The sequence below is a fragment of the Erythrolamprus reginae genome, unplaced genomic scaffold (assembly GCF_031021105.1).
Source record: "Erythrolamprus reginae isolate rEryReg1 unplaced genomic scaffold, rEryReg1.hap1 H_9, whole genome shotgun sequence".
Classification (NCBI taxonomy): domain Eukaryota; kingdom Metazoa; phylum Chordata; class Lepidosauria; order Squamata; family Dipsadidae; genus Erythrolamprus; species Erythrolamprus reginae.
The window spans coordinates 671,719-688,400 of record NW_027248537.1 but is presented as its reverse complement, the minus strand read 5'-3'; the positions used below and the strand labels follow the sequence as shown (position 1 = coordinate 688,400).

Here is a 16,682-nt window from a genome sequence, read left to right as displayed (position 1 = left end):
GTATTAATTCACATCAGCCTATATTAATCTCTTAAACTGTAGGTTCTGTCTGTTTTGATCAAAGCAGTCCTCACTAAACAATGGTGATTGGGATTTGAATTTCCATTGCTAAGCAACATGGTCATAAAGCATGAAGCCTCATGAGCACAACATTTAAATTGAACATTCCAGCATTTCTGGTTGCGAGTAAATGGATTCATCAATGTTCAGTGCAATGCCAGTTTGCAACCTCCTGCCATTTTGAATTTGCTTGTAGGAAATTGGTAAAAAAGGTACAATTGGCGATCATCATGTGATTGCGGGATAATACAACATAATTGTGTCTCAAGCTCCTGGATTGTGATCACATGACCTCAGGGGTGCTGCCAAGTATAGTGGTACCTCTCCTTAAGAACTTAATTCGTTCCATGACCAGGTTCTTAAGTAGAAAAGTTTGTAAGTAGAAGCAATTTTTCCCATAGGAATCAATGTAAAGGAAAATAATGCGTGCAAACCCATTATGAAAGAAATAAAAGCTCGGAATTTGGGTGGGATGAGGAGGAAGAAGAAGAGGATTCTGGTGAAGTCATATTTTTATTTATAATGCTCATGTAACATTATTTGAAAATTCCTTCTAAAATTGACATTGAATGTAAAAATGAAATATCTATTTTAGTATTTTTGTTGATTAAAGCTTGAATTGACTGGATTCCTGCATAGACATAACTTACATGTTTTTTTTATAGATAGGTGAAAGTGGAGACCCCAAAGCCTTTCTTATAGAAATATCATGGCCAGAAACATACCCACAAACTGCTCCCGTAATATCAATGGATGCATTCTTCAACAATGCCATGTAAGTGATCCAGTTCTTGAGATGTTCAAGAAAGTCTCTCTAGAAGTAACTTTTTAATCTCTTCTTTGTCATCTGCCCTAGATCCTCAGCGATAAAACAAAGTATTTTGGATAAATTAATAGAAGAGGTTGAAGTTAATCTGGGAACCTCAATGACATACACAATATTTGAATATGCTAAAGATAATAAAGAGATTTTCATGGAAAATCAACCAGTTAATACTGTGGTGAGTTTATATTTTCTAATGTTGAACTATCTTAACATATGAAAATGTTTTTCTATGCAATCTATCAGTTTCTTGATATTGATCTGTTACTATAAGATTGAACTCAATTCCTAGCAATGTTTGACATTCCTATATTAATTATTATTTATTAGATTTGTATGCCGCCCCTCTCCGTACACTCGAGGGGCAGCATACAGTATTCAGTATTACAGAAGCAGTGGTTTAAGTTATTATGTATTACTGTATAGCATACATTTTTTTAAAAACTGACAACAGAAAAGTTTAAGCACAGATGTAATCACTTTTCATTCCATTTAATGCAAATACTAAGTATAGAATTAATAAATTACAGAGAATTCATAATAAATAATACATTTCATTTCTTTAGACAGCATTAAATAACTGCATCTCAACTGGACATTCTGATGCAGCACCACCAACTAAGAAAAAGGAGAAAAAAGAACAGTTGTCCAAAACGCAAAAGCGGAAGTTAGCTGACAAAACAGGTTTGTATAAATTGCTGCTTATATAGTTTACCTTTCTTTTAATTAAAAAAAAACAAGTATGGCATAGAACAGTTTTGGTGAACCTTTTCGGCATTGAGTGACGAAACAGGAGCACATGCATGCACTGGAGAAGCACCAGAAACTAGAAGAGCAGTGCCAGGGCGCACATGCACCTGGTCTTCTGGTTTCTGGCACGCATGCATGAAAATCAGAAGCTAAGCTTTCTAGCCCTTGCATGTGTGTAAGGAAGCTACTCTTCACATTTCTGGTGTTTCCATGAAGAACTCAGAAGAGCAACAAGCGATGGCAGGTGTGCCTGGAGAGATGGCTTTCTGTGCCACTTCTGGCACATGTGCCATAGGTTCGCCATCACAGACATAGAATATATGTTTTCTATATAAAATATAACAAATATAGGCTTTTTCCTATATTTATGCTGAACGTATATGCAAAATAGGTATTTATAAGTAATCTGTTCAGAATAGTAATGAATCCTGTTCTTTTCTGGAATTTATGTTGCTGAACCAGAACTACTAGCATGACCAATAATCAGAGATATTGACAGTTAAAATTCAGAAATATCTGGAGGGTGATATGTTCTGTTTATTTATTTATTAGATTTGTATGCCGCCCCTCTCCGAAGACTCGGAGCGGCTCACAACAATAAAGCATAATACAAATCCAATTATTAAAACAGTTTAAACCCTATAATGTAAAAACAATCAAACATCCCAAACATACCATGCATAAAACAGACCGGCCCAGGGGAATCAATTTCCCAATGCCTGACGGCAGAGGTGGGTTTTAAGAAGTTTGCGAAAGGCAAGGAGGGTGGGGGCAGTCCTGATCTCCAGGGGGAGTTGATTCCAGAGGGTAGGGGCTGCCACAGAGAAGGCTCTTCCCCTGGGCCCCGCCAGATGACATTGTTTCGTCGACAGGGCCCGGAGAAGGCCAACTCTGTGGGACCTAACCGGTTGCTGGGATTTGTGCGGCAGAAGGCAGTCCCGGAGATATTCTGGTCCAATGCCATGAAGGGCTCATCACTGCCGTTCCTCATCACTGCCAAGCATTGCCCAGTTATTCATAAGAGTTTGCGATAAGCCAGTGTATGCTACTTTAAGATTAACCACAAATTATGATGTAAATTAATACCTTAATTTTAAAACAGATGTTTGAATTCAAATTGAAAAATACATACATTATATATTTGATTAGATCACAAAGGAGAACTTCCTCGAGGATGGAATTGGGTTGACGTAATTAAGGTAAGAATGTTGAAAATTAACATTATTAAAATGGTAATTTGGGGGGCGATTTTAGCAGTATCTAATATTTTTTTCTTTTTTCTTTTTTAAACCATTTTGGATATGAATGATAATGGGATTTTCCTCGTGTTTTTATAAAGCATGTAAGTATTTCAATCTTCTTGAACCATTTTGAACCATATTTTTAATTCTAAGCATTGATACCTGTATGGGTTTCCTCCCCCCCCCCCCCCTTGATCAGTGTTTCAGGAATTTTGTACTGCATCCTAAAGGACAATGTGTAGATATTTAAGCACTAACAATCTATATCATTCTATAGAAGAGTGCTACAACTTTTTCAACTAAATCTGAGGTAAATCTCATACAATATGCAAGAATGAAATTAAAGTATTATAACAGTTTTATGATTTTTATAAATGGGTTGTTAAAGCCAAATAATTGTAGTATAAGGAAGGTTGAATGCAAAATAGGCAGCCACAATTTATTTTTATATTTATATCAGCTACTGGTTCAAATCAGCCAAAAATATTGAGAGCAAAACCAAAGATTTTCAGCAAATTCTCCAACTCCCTAAAAAGCACAAAAAGGGGCCCATCTGTAATCAGTTGTTGTCTCTCAGAAGTCACGTTGTATCCTTCGTATTTCAAAGACTAATTTAAAAAAGGAGGAAGGGATTAGTTCCAAGCAGCCATGTTGCCTTTGGAATCCATTGAAAAGAGTATCCAGAAGCATTTTTTTTAAAAAAAGATATGTTTGCATGCATTAGGATTTTAAAAGTTTCATACAGATACCATTGTTCAGCAACCTCTCTTTCAAAAAACCTTTTAAAGTTACAATAGAGTTGAATGAGAGAGCTTAACAACTGTTCTTCATAGTTGTGACTATAGCAACTTCCCTATGATCATGTAATGGAAATTTGGGCAGTTGGCAACTAGCTTGCAATTAAAAGAGTCACAACATCCCATGAATATGTGATTGTCATTTGTAAACATTGTTTGCTTTCAACAAGCAAAATAAACAGGTAAGCTGAAAGGAAATGGCAAATAGGACAGTGGTGGGATTCAAAAACTTTTATTACTGGTTTGCTGGGCATGGTGTGGCTTGGTGGGCATGGCAGGGGAAAGGATACTGTAAAATCTCAATTCCCTCAAAATCGCAGGGGAAGATTACTGCAAATTCCCCATTTTCTCCCAATCAGCTGGGACTCGAGAGGCAGAGAATAGATGGGGGCCAGTCAGAGTGGTATTTACTGGTTCTCTGATCCACTCAAAATTTCCGCTACCAGTTCTCCAGAATCTGATGAATCCCATCTCTAAAATGGGGATCATGTGACTAGGGGACACTGCAACCCTGCAGGATTTTGCCTAATGATTTCTGCTGAAATTGGTACAATTGCCATTTAAATCAGAGTAGTCACGTGGCATTTTGCTATATGAGAGCATGAAGATGTAACTCCCAATAACCATTTTTAAGTGAAGACTACCTTACCAATCCAACAAGTATATTCTAATTTATCACATGTTGCCTAGTCTCTTTAAGTCCTTCAATTGAAGCCATATCGCCTCTAGCCAATTATGCCCATTTTGGCAGTAAACACATATTTGGCAGTGAACTCTACCGAGGATTTTTCTGATAAGCTTATTGTTTGCATCTTAAAAGCATTTACCCCCAAAAATGTTAATACCTTTTTATGAATGTATGGTGTTTAGTACAAATAAAAGAAATAAATAGTTTAATAATATATAAAAACTTGTAACACTATTTTTCATCTAAAAAGATCCATCTTGTTCCTTAAGATATACAGTGTTCCCTCGATTTTCGCGGGTTCGAACTTCGCGAAAAGTCTATACCACGGTTTTTCAAAAATATTAATTAAAAAATACTTCGCGGGGTTTTTCCCTATACCACCGTTTTTCTCGCCCAATGACGTCATATGTCATCGCCAAACTTTCATCTGCCTTTAATAAATATTTTTTTAAATAAACTTTAATAAATAAACATGGTGAGTAATAATCTAAATGGTTGCTAAGGGAATGGGAAATTGCAATTCAGGGGTTTAAAGTGTTAAGGGAAGGTTTGTGATACTGTTCATAGCCAAAAATAGTGTATTTACTTCCGCATCTCTACTTCGCGGAAATTCAACTTTCGCAGGTGGTCTCGGAACGCATCCCCCGCGGAAATCGAGGGAACACTGTATTACAATGTATTACTCCAATTCAACTGCTGATCTAGAACATAAAGGTGTTCACTAGGAATAAATGACATTGTTGACAGTGTAACTTGTATATTAACAATTTTGCAAACGTATACTATGTAGGACACAATTCAGTAGAATAATACTATGATGAAAATAGCAACAGTTGTGTGTTCTTAGTATAAATGCATCTAAGAACAAAAAAACCTGCTACAAAACATATGATATTTCCCCCCCAATACTTATCTAATATATCTTTCTGTTAATATTTTGGCTGTTTTTTTAAACGTCAAGAATGAAAACCTAGTCTGTAAAGAAAAAATATATTTTACAAACTTCAATGGTCTGTAATAAAATTATCAAATTGATTTTAACTGCTCTTTATTGTCACATAAAAATGAAAAAAAATATTTTTTGTCTTTTTACAGCTGAGCAAAACGGGCTCCAAGGATGATGAATAGGAGGACTCTGATATAGGAAAACCTTAGCTGAATCCACATTGTAACAAAAATTGATTTTTTTTCACAAGTTTTATAAATAACAGTTCTAAACCTTTAAATGTGTTAAAATGTACCCATCAAGAGCAACATTTTTCTGGCTTTATGATTTTTGTCTGAACTCATGTTTTTCTTTATAGGAAATACTGTATGTCAAAGGCAGTGTTGATGTACTTTGTCACAACACTGACTGTAACGATATGTAATTTTAACATATATTGTTACTCATGTACTAAACCATAGAAATCTTTGGGGGGTAAATGAAATTAAAATAGCTAATTTTAGAACACTTAAAATGGTCTAAAAATTCTAGATCTCTTAATCTTTATATTTGTATTTGAATCCCATGGTAGATTCATATATATTTACTTAAGTATCATTTCAGATACTATTCATAGCATTCAGCCTTTAATAGAAGGCTGAAAATTTTTATTGTAGTGGATGTTATGAAAAATATGCACCAGCTTAAATTACATTTTAAAAAGAATGTATAACCCATTTCAAGTGGGCTTATATATATTCCAGTGTGAAATATAAAGTAAAACAAGGCCATTAGTTACAAAAAACAATGTGTAGCAACAGTGATTTCTATTTTCATGACAATTTTGCTACTACTACATTGCATAATATTGATGTTCCAACACTGGTGTGTTCATTCTATGGCAATTAGCCCATACCAAAGAACGACTCCCCATTTTTTAATTGAAAAGTGTATATTTGGTGTTCTCTAGATCAGTGTTTCCCAACCTTGGCAACTTGAAGATATCTGGACTTCAACTCCCAGAATTCCCCAGCCAGTGCTGGCTGGGGAATTCTGGGAGTTGAAGTCCAAATATCTTCAAGTTGCCAAGGTTGGGAAACACTGATCTAGATAATACCAGTCAGTAAAAAGAGAAATAATATTCCTTTTGCATAGTTGCTAATATATGAAGAAAACAAACCGTTACAAAAGTGGAGCCTACAGATAGGAAAAAAGAAATGATCTGAACGCATAAGACAGCAATACTGTCCCATTTATCTGCCTGTTGCTGAACTTCCACAGCCAGTTTCCCTTAGCACGTGGGCCATGCTATTTTTGGCTGCTGGTAATTACTTAGAGGTCTTACATTCTCACTATGAAATAAACTCCATTATACACAGTTCAATTTATATCTGTGTAGGATTACACTATATGAAGGATTTCATACAATGCATATGATAAAATAATTACTGGCATTGCTATTGAAAATGCCATTTCTTGTAATTATATTTGTTTTTGCAAAAAATAATGGAATACAGGTTTCAGGTGCTGCCCCACTTTATTTCAGTTTCAATTTTTTACTTGGAAAAATACATGTTGTCATTAATTTTCAGCCAAATTAATAGCTAAGGTGATACTTTGATGGATTAGATATCTTGTATTTGAGGCTTCTCTTTTATTAGGTCAATAGTGATAATGAATAAGATGCCTTAATACATTTTTTAAAAAAATTGGGAGGGATTAAATAAATTTCTATTTATCTTTGTTGTGTTTTTATTTATGTTTGGTCTCTTTCTACAGACATTGGACATGTGCATTAAAATAGTCTAAATGAAGTGTTCAGTTTTTGTTAAATTAAATGGAATTGAAATACGTACGTTTGAGTTGGCAGAATTATGTATCTGAGCCATGTTAAATATTGCTACCAAATAAAATATGGTAACTACTTTTAAACATCTCAATATAAAAAGGGTTATTGGTATACTAACAAATGAATACCTCTAAAAAGTCTGACTGACTAAAAAACAATATTTTAAGATTTGTTGATGAAAGAGTAACAGAGGGAAGTGTGTAAAAATTCACACAAAGCAATATACTACTATAGCTACTAAATTCAAGCTTCCTTTAAAACCCTGCTGTTCTGTTTAAAAAAAGTTACAAATCTTATGTTCCCGGATCACCCTGACCCGGACCGAAAACTCTTCATTTGCAGTGCTTATGTTTGGTCAATTTGAAAACTTTTTTCACTTGGAAAGTAGTCTGAACATTTCTGCACACGATGATATGAAAATTGAAATGAAAAAAGTAAATCTTATTTGTTTATTTTGCGGATATAATGCACGCCCCCCCCCCCGTTTTTGTGATTTTTTTTTTTAATTTATGGATAGTTTTGCTTGCAAAATGCATTCTATTTTACTAAAGTTGGTGTGGGATTGGTAGCTTGAACATTTCTGAACATAATGATATGAAAATTTAACTGGACAAATTGATGCATATTGGTTTATTTTGTTGATGAAATGTATGCCCCCCCCGTTTTTTTGAAATAGTCTTCACTTTATGGATAGTTTTGCTTGCAAAATCCATTCTATTTTACTAAAGTTGGTGTGGGATTGGTAGCTTGAACATTTCTGAACATAATGATGTGAAAATTGAACTGGACAAATTGATGCATATTGGTTTATTTTGCATATAAAGTTATTTCAATTTATATAAAAATTATGCTGTTAATTTCAAACTTACATACTTTTTTTTAGTAAAATGGATTTCTTTCATAAAATTAGTTATCTGGCTACAATGTGGTTGATTTTCAAAAGGATATTCCAAATATTTCTAGACAAATATGTATAAACAGTGACAATAATGTCACACAGCAAGGCCGGGGGGGGGGTTGTCCCTTTTGTGGCAAAAATAAACCAATAAGAACCATTTTTTCTCCAATGCACTTGCAAGGAGAGTCCAACGTGGGTAATTCTCCAGTCTGATTGGAGGGACTGAGTTTTAATTTATACATTATGCAGGCACCGCCCCCTAGCCCACCAGTCATGAAAACTCAGTCGCAGTAAAGGGACTTGTTTGAGTTTTCTCTTCAGAAAAATGATTAATACTGTTAATTAAAGTGTTAGTATAAAAATGTTTGACATTGATTTGAAACTAATGCTTTTTCTTCCTTTTTTTCCTTTTGTTTTTCTGCAGGTACTTTGGACTGGCTCCCTCCTTTGCAACAGCTATTTAGACCCTCCGTGGGTTCTATTAGCTGCTTGTGTGCCCTGCCCCCCCCCCCTCCTCTATCCAATTGACTCTCTGACAGCGTGTAGAGTCTGTGGGGGGGGAAATGAATGTATTACAGGGCAACCGGGTTCCCGGCCTCCGTGGTCGCTCCCGGCGGTGGAGGCGGTTGCCGTTGGGAGGGGCCTGCCCCTCCCGACGAACAGACCTGAGCCGAAGGATGAACGGGCGACCTACCGGGCGATTAAGAGGAACGATCTCCTCTTGAGGCTTGAAGACGAAAGCGGCCTCAGAATCCGCGCCGGTTGTCCTGGCAACGGCGCGGCCGCCATTGCCGATTCCCTCATCAGGGAAAAGTGCGGGAAAGGCCGTTAGCGTCGCGCCGGTTGCCATGGCAACGGCGCGACAGCCATCTTGGATGACAAGGTCTGGGAGCGACCTCATCGATTCCTCCTAGTCTCGCCTCTTATCTGCCCGGATACACGCAGCCGTAGAGAGTTTTTCTCTCTGATCCGTTACTTGTGTATTCGGCTGCGAGCTAGTACGAAGGCCTTGGTTTCTTTCTACGGTCAGGTTTGTGTGGATTCGCAATGGCTGAAACCTCTGCTCACTCAGGGGAGGAGGTGGCTACTACTATCCGGCCGGCTACCCCCAAAGAGAAGCCTCATGTAGAAAAGGCCAAATCTAAGACCTCTCAGAGTGCCTCACTGAAGGAGGCAGAGAAGAGGATTCGTGCTCTGGAGAGACAGTTAGAGCTCTCTCAGCGACAGCAGCTGCCTCAGCCTAATTTGCTGTTGGGGCCCACAGCCCCCCCGGCCTCCCCCTTACCTGGAATTGCTGGGGTTGCAGGCTCGGCAACGGAAAGAGATTGGTCGCCTGAACGCCCCCTACTCACTTCAGGAGGTCAGCTTAGTCAACATCACGTTCCTGGAGGGCAGTTTAGCCAGACCACAGCCACTTTTACACCTTCAGCTGTAGGTCTGAGGAATTCCTTTGACACGTGGCAGCACATGCCCCCACACCTTCAGGATCTCATCAGCAATGTTTATGCCCAGGGCATCACGGTCGGGTCTCAGCAGCAAGCCCCAATGCCCCCTGTGCCTCAAAGACACAGGAATGTCTGGGCTCCTCCTGCACCAGCCTCCCTCCAGGGCTCCATGGATGAGGACTTGTATCTCAGGGAGGAGGAAAGTGATGAAGGTGAGGGGCTATCGGGGGATGAGCAACCTCCTGAACCCCCAAGCTTAGTGGGACTGTTTAAGCCCTCTCTGTTTCGGATCATGCTGAATAAGGCTAAGCTGGCATTTGAAGGGGCAGGAGAGGGGAAGCTACCTACAGATACCTCTGCACAAGCTTCTAAAGGGGTCTTGCTTTCGGTACCCAAGAAGGAGCCTGAAACCATCCCCTCATCGGATATCTTCCTTGATAACATCAAAAGACCTTGGGAGGCACCAGCGGCAGCGCAGGGACCTTCCATGATTGATAGGAAGTATTACACATTCGATCAAGAAATGGAATCTCTCCTTACACCACCCACCATAGACTCTCCGGTGGCGAGCTTGGTGTCCAATGCCTTAGTCCCCTCTGAGGTCTCTGAAGGACTAAAAGCGGAGGACAAAAGAGCCGAGACCGTGGCTATGAAAACACACCAAATGGCCGCCTGGGCTCTGCGAGCAGCTTCAGCTGCCTCATTTTTTAATAGAGCGACTATCCTGTGGATACAGGACATGCAATCACGTGCAGGCCAGGAGGATGGCAAGCTCCGTCAGGATTTGAATAAATTACTGGCGGCAACGGAGTTCTCCGCCGACGCTACAATGGACACGGCCAAGTTTGCTTCCCGAGCACTAGCATCATCTTTGTCCTCTCGGAGACTAATTTGGCTGCGCAGCTGGCAGGCGGACGTTAAATCAAAATGGCGCCTAGCCTCAGCCAAGTTCCAAGGGGAACAGTTGTTTGGCGACTCCCTTGAAAAGGTCCTTATCAAGGATAAGGACAAGAAGAAGGTGCTCCCCAGGTCAAACAGGAGGGGAGAAAGGCGCTACACCCCATTCTATAGGCGGCAGAACTTTCGTGCCGAGCCCTCCTCAGCCGTCTCTCAGGGCTCGAGGAACTTCTCACAGGGCTCTTTCAATCAGGGAGGTTTCCGTCAAGACAGACCGTATTTTGCGGACCGCGGCAGGCCCTATCAACAAGGACGCCGTCCCTACCGGGGTGCCAACTTTAAGGGATCAAAGCGTGGGAAGTGACTCTACAGGCCGCTACCCCTTGGGGGGCAAACTTCTATACTTCGCCGATGCATGGAAGGCTGCCTCCCTCGACCCCTGGGCAGTTGCCACGACAACTCAAGGGCTGCGGATAAATTTTCTCCGGGTTCCCCCAAACCGGTTCCTCTCTTGTCCCCACGTAGTAGATACTCAAAAGAGGGAGCAGTTACACCGAGAAATAGAGCATCTTCTGGAGATAGATGCAATAGAGGAGGTTCCCTTCCACCTCAGGGGACAGGGTTTCTATTCAATCGTATTCCTAGTCCCCAAGGCTTCGGGTGGTGTCCGCTTAATCTTAAATCTCAAGCGGTTGAATCTATATGTGCGTTATCAAAGATTCAAAATGCACTCCCTCAAGTCTATCCTACAATCGGTACGACCAGGAGACCTCCTCTCTTCGATCGATCTCAAGGAGGCCTACCTCCATGTTCCGGTCTTACCGGAGCACAGACAATTCCTCCGTTTTTGTGTGAACGGATCCCACTACCAATATCGAGCGATGCCATTTGGTCTGTCATCGGCGCCGAGGACGTTCACCAAGCTCCTCGACGTTCTCACGGCCACCTTGAGACACCGGTCAGTACGCCTTATGGCATATCTCGACGACATACTAATTCTGTCAAAGTCCTGGGACCAGGCACAACAAGATCTACAGCTGACCTTGATGACCCTTCAAGCTTATGGGTTTACCATAAACCGAGAAAAGAGTCATTTGAACCCGACAACCAGATTGGCTCATCTGGGCACCGTCATCGACACGAACTTGTGCCAGGTCTTCCTATCAGGAGACAGACAGTCCACTATCAGAGCCCTACTACAGACACTGTCATCACAGCCAAGACCTTCCCTGGCCTTCCTCTCAAAGATCTTGGGCACCCTAGTCTCTTGCATAGAGGTGGCCTGGGCCAGATTACACATTCGCTCCCTCCAATGGTTTCTCCTGCCCTACCAAAGGAGGAAAATCAGCCATTCCAAAACGCAGGTTATTCTTCCTGCAGAAGTCAGGCGGTCCCTGAGATGGTGGACTTCAACCGCCCTTCGGAGGGGGTCGCCTTTTCGAGTCCAGGACTTCATCACTCTTACGACGGACGCCAGCCTGTTCGGTTGGGGTGCCCACCTCGCATCTCATGTGACACAGGGTCTTTGGACCCCTCGGGACTTACAGAACGTCAATATCAATTTTTTGGAATTGAGGGCAGTGTCCCTCGCCCTGCTGGACTTTGCTCACCTAGTGCAGGGCAACCATGTCCTGGTCCTGACGGACAACGTTTCCGCTCGTGCGTACATCAACCACCAGGGCGGGACGAGGTCCGGCCGTCTGATGCAGGAGGCGAACTCCCTGTTCAGATGGGCGGAAATTCACCTGGCCTCTCTCTCGGCCGAACACATTTCTGGTCAGGAGAACGTCTGGGCGGATTGGTTGAGCCGCAGAACCCTGGACCCAGCAGAATGGAAACTGGATCCTTCTGTATTCAGGACCCTGACCTCTCGGTTCGACACACCGATCCTGGATCTGTTCGCAACATGCCACAACACGCAACTACCTCGCTTTTTTTCCCGGTTTCCATCTCCGGGCGCGGAAGGGGTAGATGCCTTACGCCTTCCATGGCCAAAGGGGCTCCTGTACGGGTTTCCACCTACCCGCATCCTTCAGAAGGTACTACAGAAGATCATCCAGGAGCGTGCCGAGGTACTCTTAGTAGCTCCTTTTTGGCCTCGGCGAGCATGGTTTTCGGATCTAATGGAGTTGTCGGTCTCGCCACCGTGGAGGATTCCAGATCACCTGGTAGCCCTCAGCCAGGGGTGCATTGCACATCCAGATCCCCAATGGTGGAGTCTAACCGTGTGGAACTTGAAGGGGACCGGCTGAGACGTCTACAGCTACCCAGCTCGGTCATTGCTACCATGCAGGCGGCGCGGAGACCGTCTACTCGCCGGATTTATCAATCCACCTGGAATACCTTCTGCACCTTCTGCGCAACTCAGGACATCGAACCTCTAGCCGCCCTGCCAGGGACTATTCTAACCTTTCTTCAGGCGGGGTTGGATAGAGGCTTGGCCCCTAACACTTTGCGACGTCACGTGGCCGCCTTATCGACGATTTTAAGTCCGGATTGTTACCGTCCTTTGTCACGTCACCCTTGGATTCGGGATTTTTTGAGGGGCGCGACGAACATCTGTCCGCCGGTGATCCATCGATTCCCTTCCTGGGATCTTTCCTTGGTGCTTAAGGTCTTGACAGCACCACCCTTTGAACCATTGAGGACAATATCAATGCGCTTTCTGTCTATAAAGACGGCCTTTCTAGTTGCCATCACCTCGGCCAGAAGGGTTTCGGAGTTGTCAGCCCTATCAGTAAGACCTGATTTATGTCTGTTCCACCCGGATAGGGTGGTCCTCCGGTTGGACCCTGCGTTTATTCCGAAGGTGAACTCGGGGTTCCATAGGGCTCAGGAAATAGTTCTGCCTGATTTCTGTGCACATGGCACGCATCCATCTGAACTCCGATGGCATAAACTGGACGTGAGACGTGCCATCAAAATCTATATACGTAGGACGCAACACTGCCGTTCATCGGAAGCATTGTTTGTATCCTTTGCCTCACATGGCACGGGCTCTAGGGTGTCGTCCCGAACGATCAGCCGCTGGATATGTCAGTGCATTTCTGAGGCTTATACAGTGTCAGGAAGGACGATTCCTCAAGGAATAACGGGGCACTCGACACGTAGTGCGGCAGTTTCGGCAGCCTGGTCAACTCAAGCTTCGATCGAAGAGATTTGTAGAGCAGCCACGTGGGCAGCTCCTTCTACCTTCATCAAGCATTACCGGATTGACACTTTCGCATCAGCGGACGCAGCCTTTGGGAGGAGGGTGTTACAGAGAGTGTGCTCCACTTGAACGCCCTTGGACCAGTTTTCCCTCCCGTTTATTATGTCTTGGGTACATCCCACGTTGGACTCTCCTTGCAAGTGCATTGGAGAAGAACCGTTGAAACTTACCTGAACGGTCTTCTCGATGCACTGCAAGGAGAGTCCAAAACCCACCCAGTTGGTGGACCAAGGGCTTCGTGCCTTACATTGTTGAGTATTTGACCGGGCTTGTTGCCTACCAGTTGTTTGTTAATAAAAATGTTTATAGTTTACTGCTCCTTCGTTTATGTATGACTGGTGGGCTAGGGGGCGGTGCCTGCATAATGTATAAATTAAAACTCAGTCCCTCCAATCAGACTGGAGAATTACCCACGTTGGACTCTCCTTGCAGTGCATCGAGAAGACCGTTCAGGTAAGTTTCAACGGTTCTTTCAGTTCATTTATATTTTTCTTATACAGTAATACCTCAAGATACGAACTTAATTGGTGCAAGGAGGAGGTTCGTAACACGAAAGGTTCGTAAGACGAAACATTGTTTCCCATAGGAAACAATGTAACGTCAATTAATTCGTGCAACCAAAAAAAAAAACCGCAAAAAAATTGGCAACATCCAGGAAGGCCAATGGAAATTCTCCCATCTGCAGCGTCATCGGTCTCCGGGCAGATTCTCCCTCGACTTGAATTCACTTCAGAACCCGGAAGTTTGGCAAAAGTTCGGCGTTTGGAGGCTCCTGGGAAGCCGCCCGGCTGTTTTAAAAGGTGACCACCGGGCTGGGGGGCTTCCCAGCAACCTCCTGAACCCCGAACTTTTGCCGAATTTCCGGGTTCTGAAGTGAATTCAAGTCGAGGGAGAATCTGCCCGGAGACCGATGACGCTGCAGATGGGAGAATTTCCATGGGCCAATGGAAATTCTCCCATCTGCAGTGTCATCGGTCTCCGGGCAGACTTCACTTCAGCCTCCTGAACCGTTCGTAACTCGAAAAAAGTTCGTAAGAAGAGGCAATTTTTTTCTGAACCCCGGGTTCGTATCATGAGTTGTTCGTAAGACGAGGGGTTCGTATCTTGAGGTACCACTGTATTCAGAAATGTTCAATTTAGTATATCAAACCTTTTGGGGGAAAATTCCTTAGGGATTTGTAGCCTTAAAAAATAGAAATTGACACGAAATTCAAAAAAGGATGGGGGGAGGGGCTTTTTGATCAAAATAAAAATATAAGTCTCAATTTTTCCAGTTCAATTTTCATATCATTATGTTCATAAATGTTCAAACTAGTTTTCCAGTTGAAAAAGTTTTCAAAAAGATCAAATTCAAGTACCTAAAAAAATTATTTTTGGTCCGGTCACATACGAACAGAAACAGACTCGAAGTTATGATTTTTTTTTGCCCAGAAAACAATTAGCCACCACCCCAAAAATATTTTTTGATGATCAGCATTGTTAAATTGAGTAAATGAATGCCTAAGATTTTAAAGAATATTTCGGATTTGGAGCATAAAAAAATAAAAAGTGAAAATGGTTGCAAGCAGCCAAGGGGGGGGGGGGAGGCCTTATTTCTGATGTTAAAAAACCAATAAGAATAATTTTTTTCAGTTCCTTTATATTTTTCTTATATTCAGAAATGTTCAAGCTACTAATCCCACACCAACTTTAGTAAAATAGAATGCATTTTGCAAGCAAAACTATCCATAAATTGAAAAAGATTTCACAAAAATGGGGGGGGCGTGCATTATATCCGCAAAATAAACCAATAAGATTTACTTTTTTCATTTCAATTTTCATATCATTGTGTGCAGAAATGTTCAGACTACTTTCCAAGTGAAAAAAGCTTTCAAAAAGACCAAACATAAGCACTGCAAATGAAGAGTTTTCGGTCCGGGTCAGGGTGACCCAGGAACATAAGATTTGTAACTTTTTTTGCCCAGCAAAAACTAAGCCCCCCACCCCCACCCCAAAAAAAATTCTCATAGAGAGAACCCCTGAAATGATGAGCAGTCATGAAATTTCAAGTTTCAGATATGCAGGGAAATTTTTTTACAGGGACTCAAACTTGGCTTCGGGTCACATACGACCCGAACAGAACAGCAGGGTTAAAAATAAAGGTTTTGAAGGGAAAAAGGAAGATTTTAAAATTTCCAGACATTGGGTGTTAGAAAATGCTAATGGAAAAGTAGAGAACAGCAAAAACATGGCCCGGTATGAAATGCGACAAGAGAGGGAACATCACAAGGATGACTTGATGTCAAGAGAGACCTAAGTTACCCTGTGTTTGAAGCAAAATAAAGTGGCAGGAAAGAGCGATGAAGGAAGAGGGATGTATGCAAGGAAATGCAACATATCACTATTTGTAGAAACGCAGGTGTCTATAAAACATCAAGGCAAAGAATTATTATTATTATTTATTATTTATTGGATTGGTATGCCACCCTCTCCGCAGACTCAGGGCAACTAACAACAATGATTAAAAAAACAACATGTAACAATCCAATTTAATAAAACAACTAAAAACCCTTATAATAAAAAACCAAACATACACACAAACATACCATACATAACTTGTAATGGCCTAGGGCAGTGTTTCCCAACCTTTTTGGAGCCGCGGCACATTTTTCATATTTTCAAAATCCTGGGGAACATGGAGGGGGGGGGGCGCTAAAAAAAGTTTGGACAAAAAAAATCTCTTCCTCCATTTCGCTCTATTTCTCTCTCCCTCCCTCTTTCTCTCTCTTCCTTCCTTTCTCCATCCCTCTTTCTCTCTTCCTTCCTCTCTTTCTGTCTCCTCCTTCCTCTCCCATCTCTCTTTCCTTCCTCTCCCTCCCTTTCTCTCTTTCCTTTCTCTCCCTTTCTGTCTATCCTTTCTATCTCTCACCCCTTCTCCCTCTTTCATTCCCTTTCTCTCCCTCCCTTTCTCATTCCTTTCTCTCCCTCTTTCCTTCCTATCTCTTTCTTTTTCTCCCTCCTTCATATCTTCTTTCTCTCCCCCTTCCTCCCTCTTTCCTTTCTCCCCCTCCCTTTCTCTTCCTTTTTCTCTATCCTTTCTACTTCTTACTCTTTCTTTC

General features: G+C 41.8%; 1 protein-coding gene across 10 annotated transcripts in view; it reads left to right on the top strand.

The window, feature by feature from the left end:
- Positions 1 to 16,682, top strand: part of LOC139155893 (RWD domain-containing protein 4-like) — an 86,551-nt gene that overhangs the window by 3,055 nt on the left and 66,814 nt on the right. For 9 of the 10 annotated variants that reach the window (XR_011557128.1, XR_011557129.1, XM_070731253.1 and 6 more), the window contains exons 3-6: positions 726 to 835; positions 917 to 1,061; positions 1,450 to 1,567; positions 2,783 to 2,832. Coding sequence is in view for 8 of the 10 variants with exons in the window: in XM_070731253.1 (XP_070587354.1) it covers positions 726 to 835; positions 917 to 1,061; positions 1,450 to 1,567; positions 2,783 to 2,832 (423 nt within the window). In the remaining 2 variants the exon portion in view is untranslated. Of the gene's footprint in view, positions 1 to 725; positions 836 to 916; positions 1,062 to 1,449; positions 1,568 to 2,782; positions 2,833 to 5,454; positions 6,289 to 16,682 lie in introns of those variants that run through there. The other variant, XM_070731254.1, reaches the window with a different exon arrangement.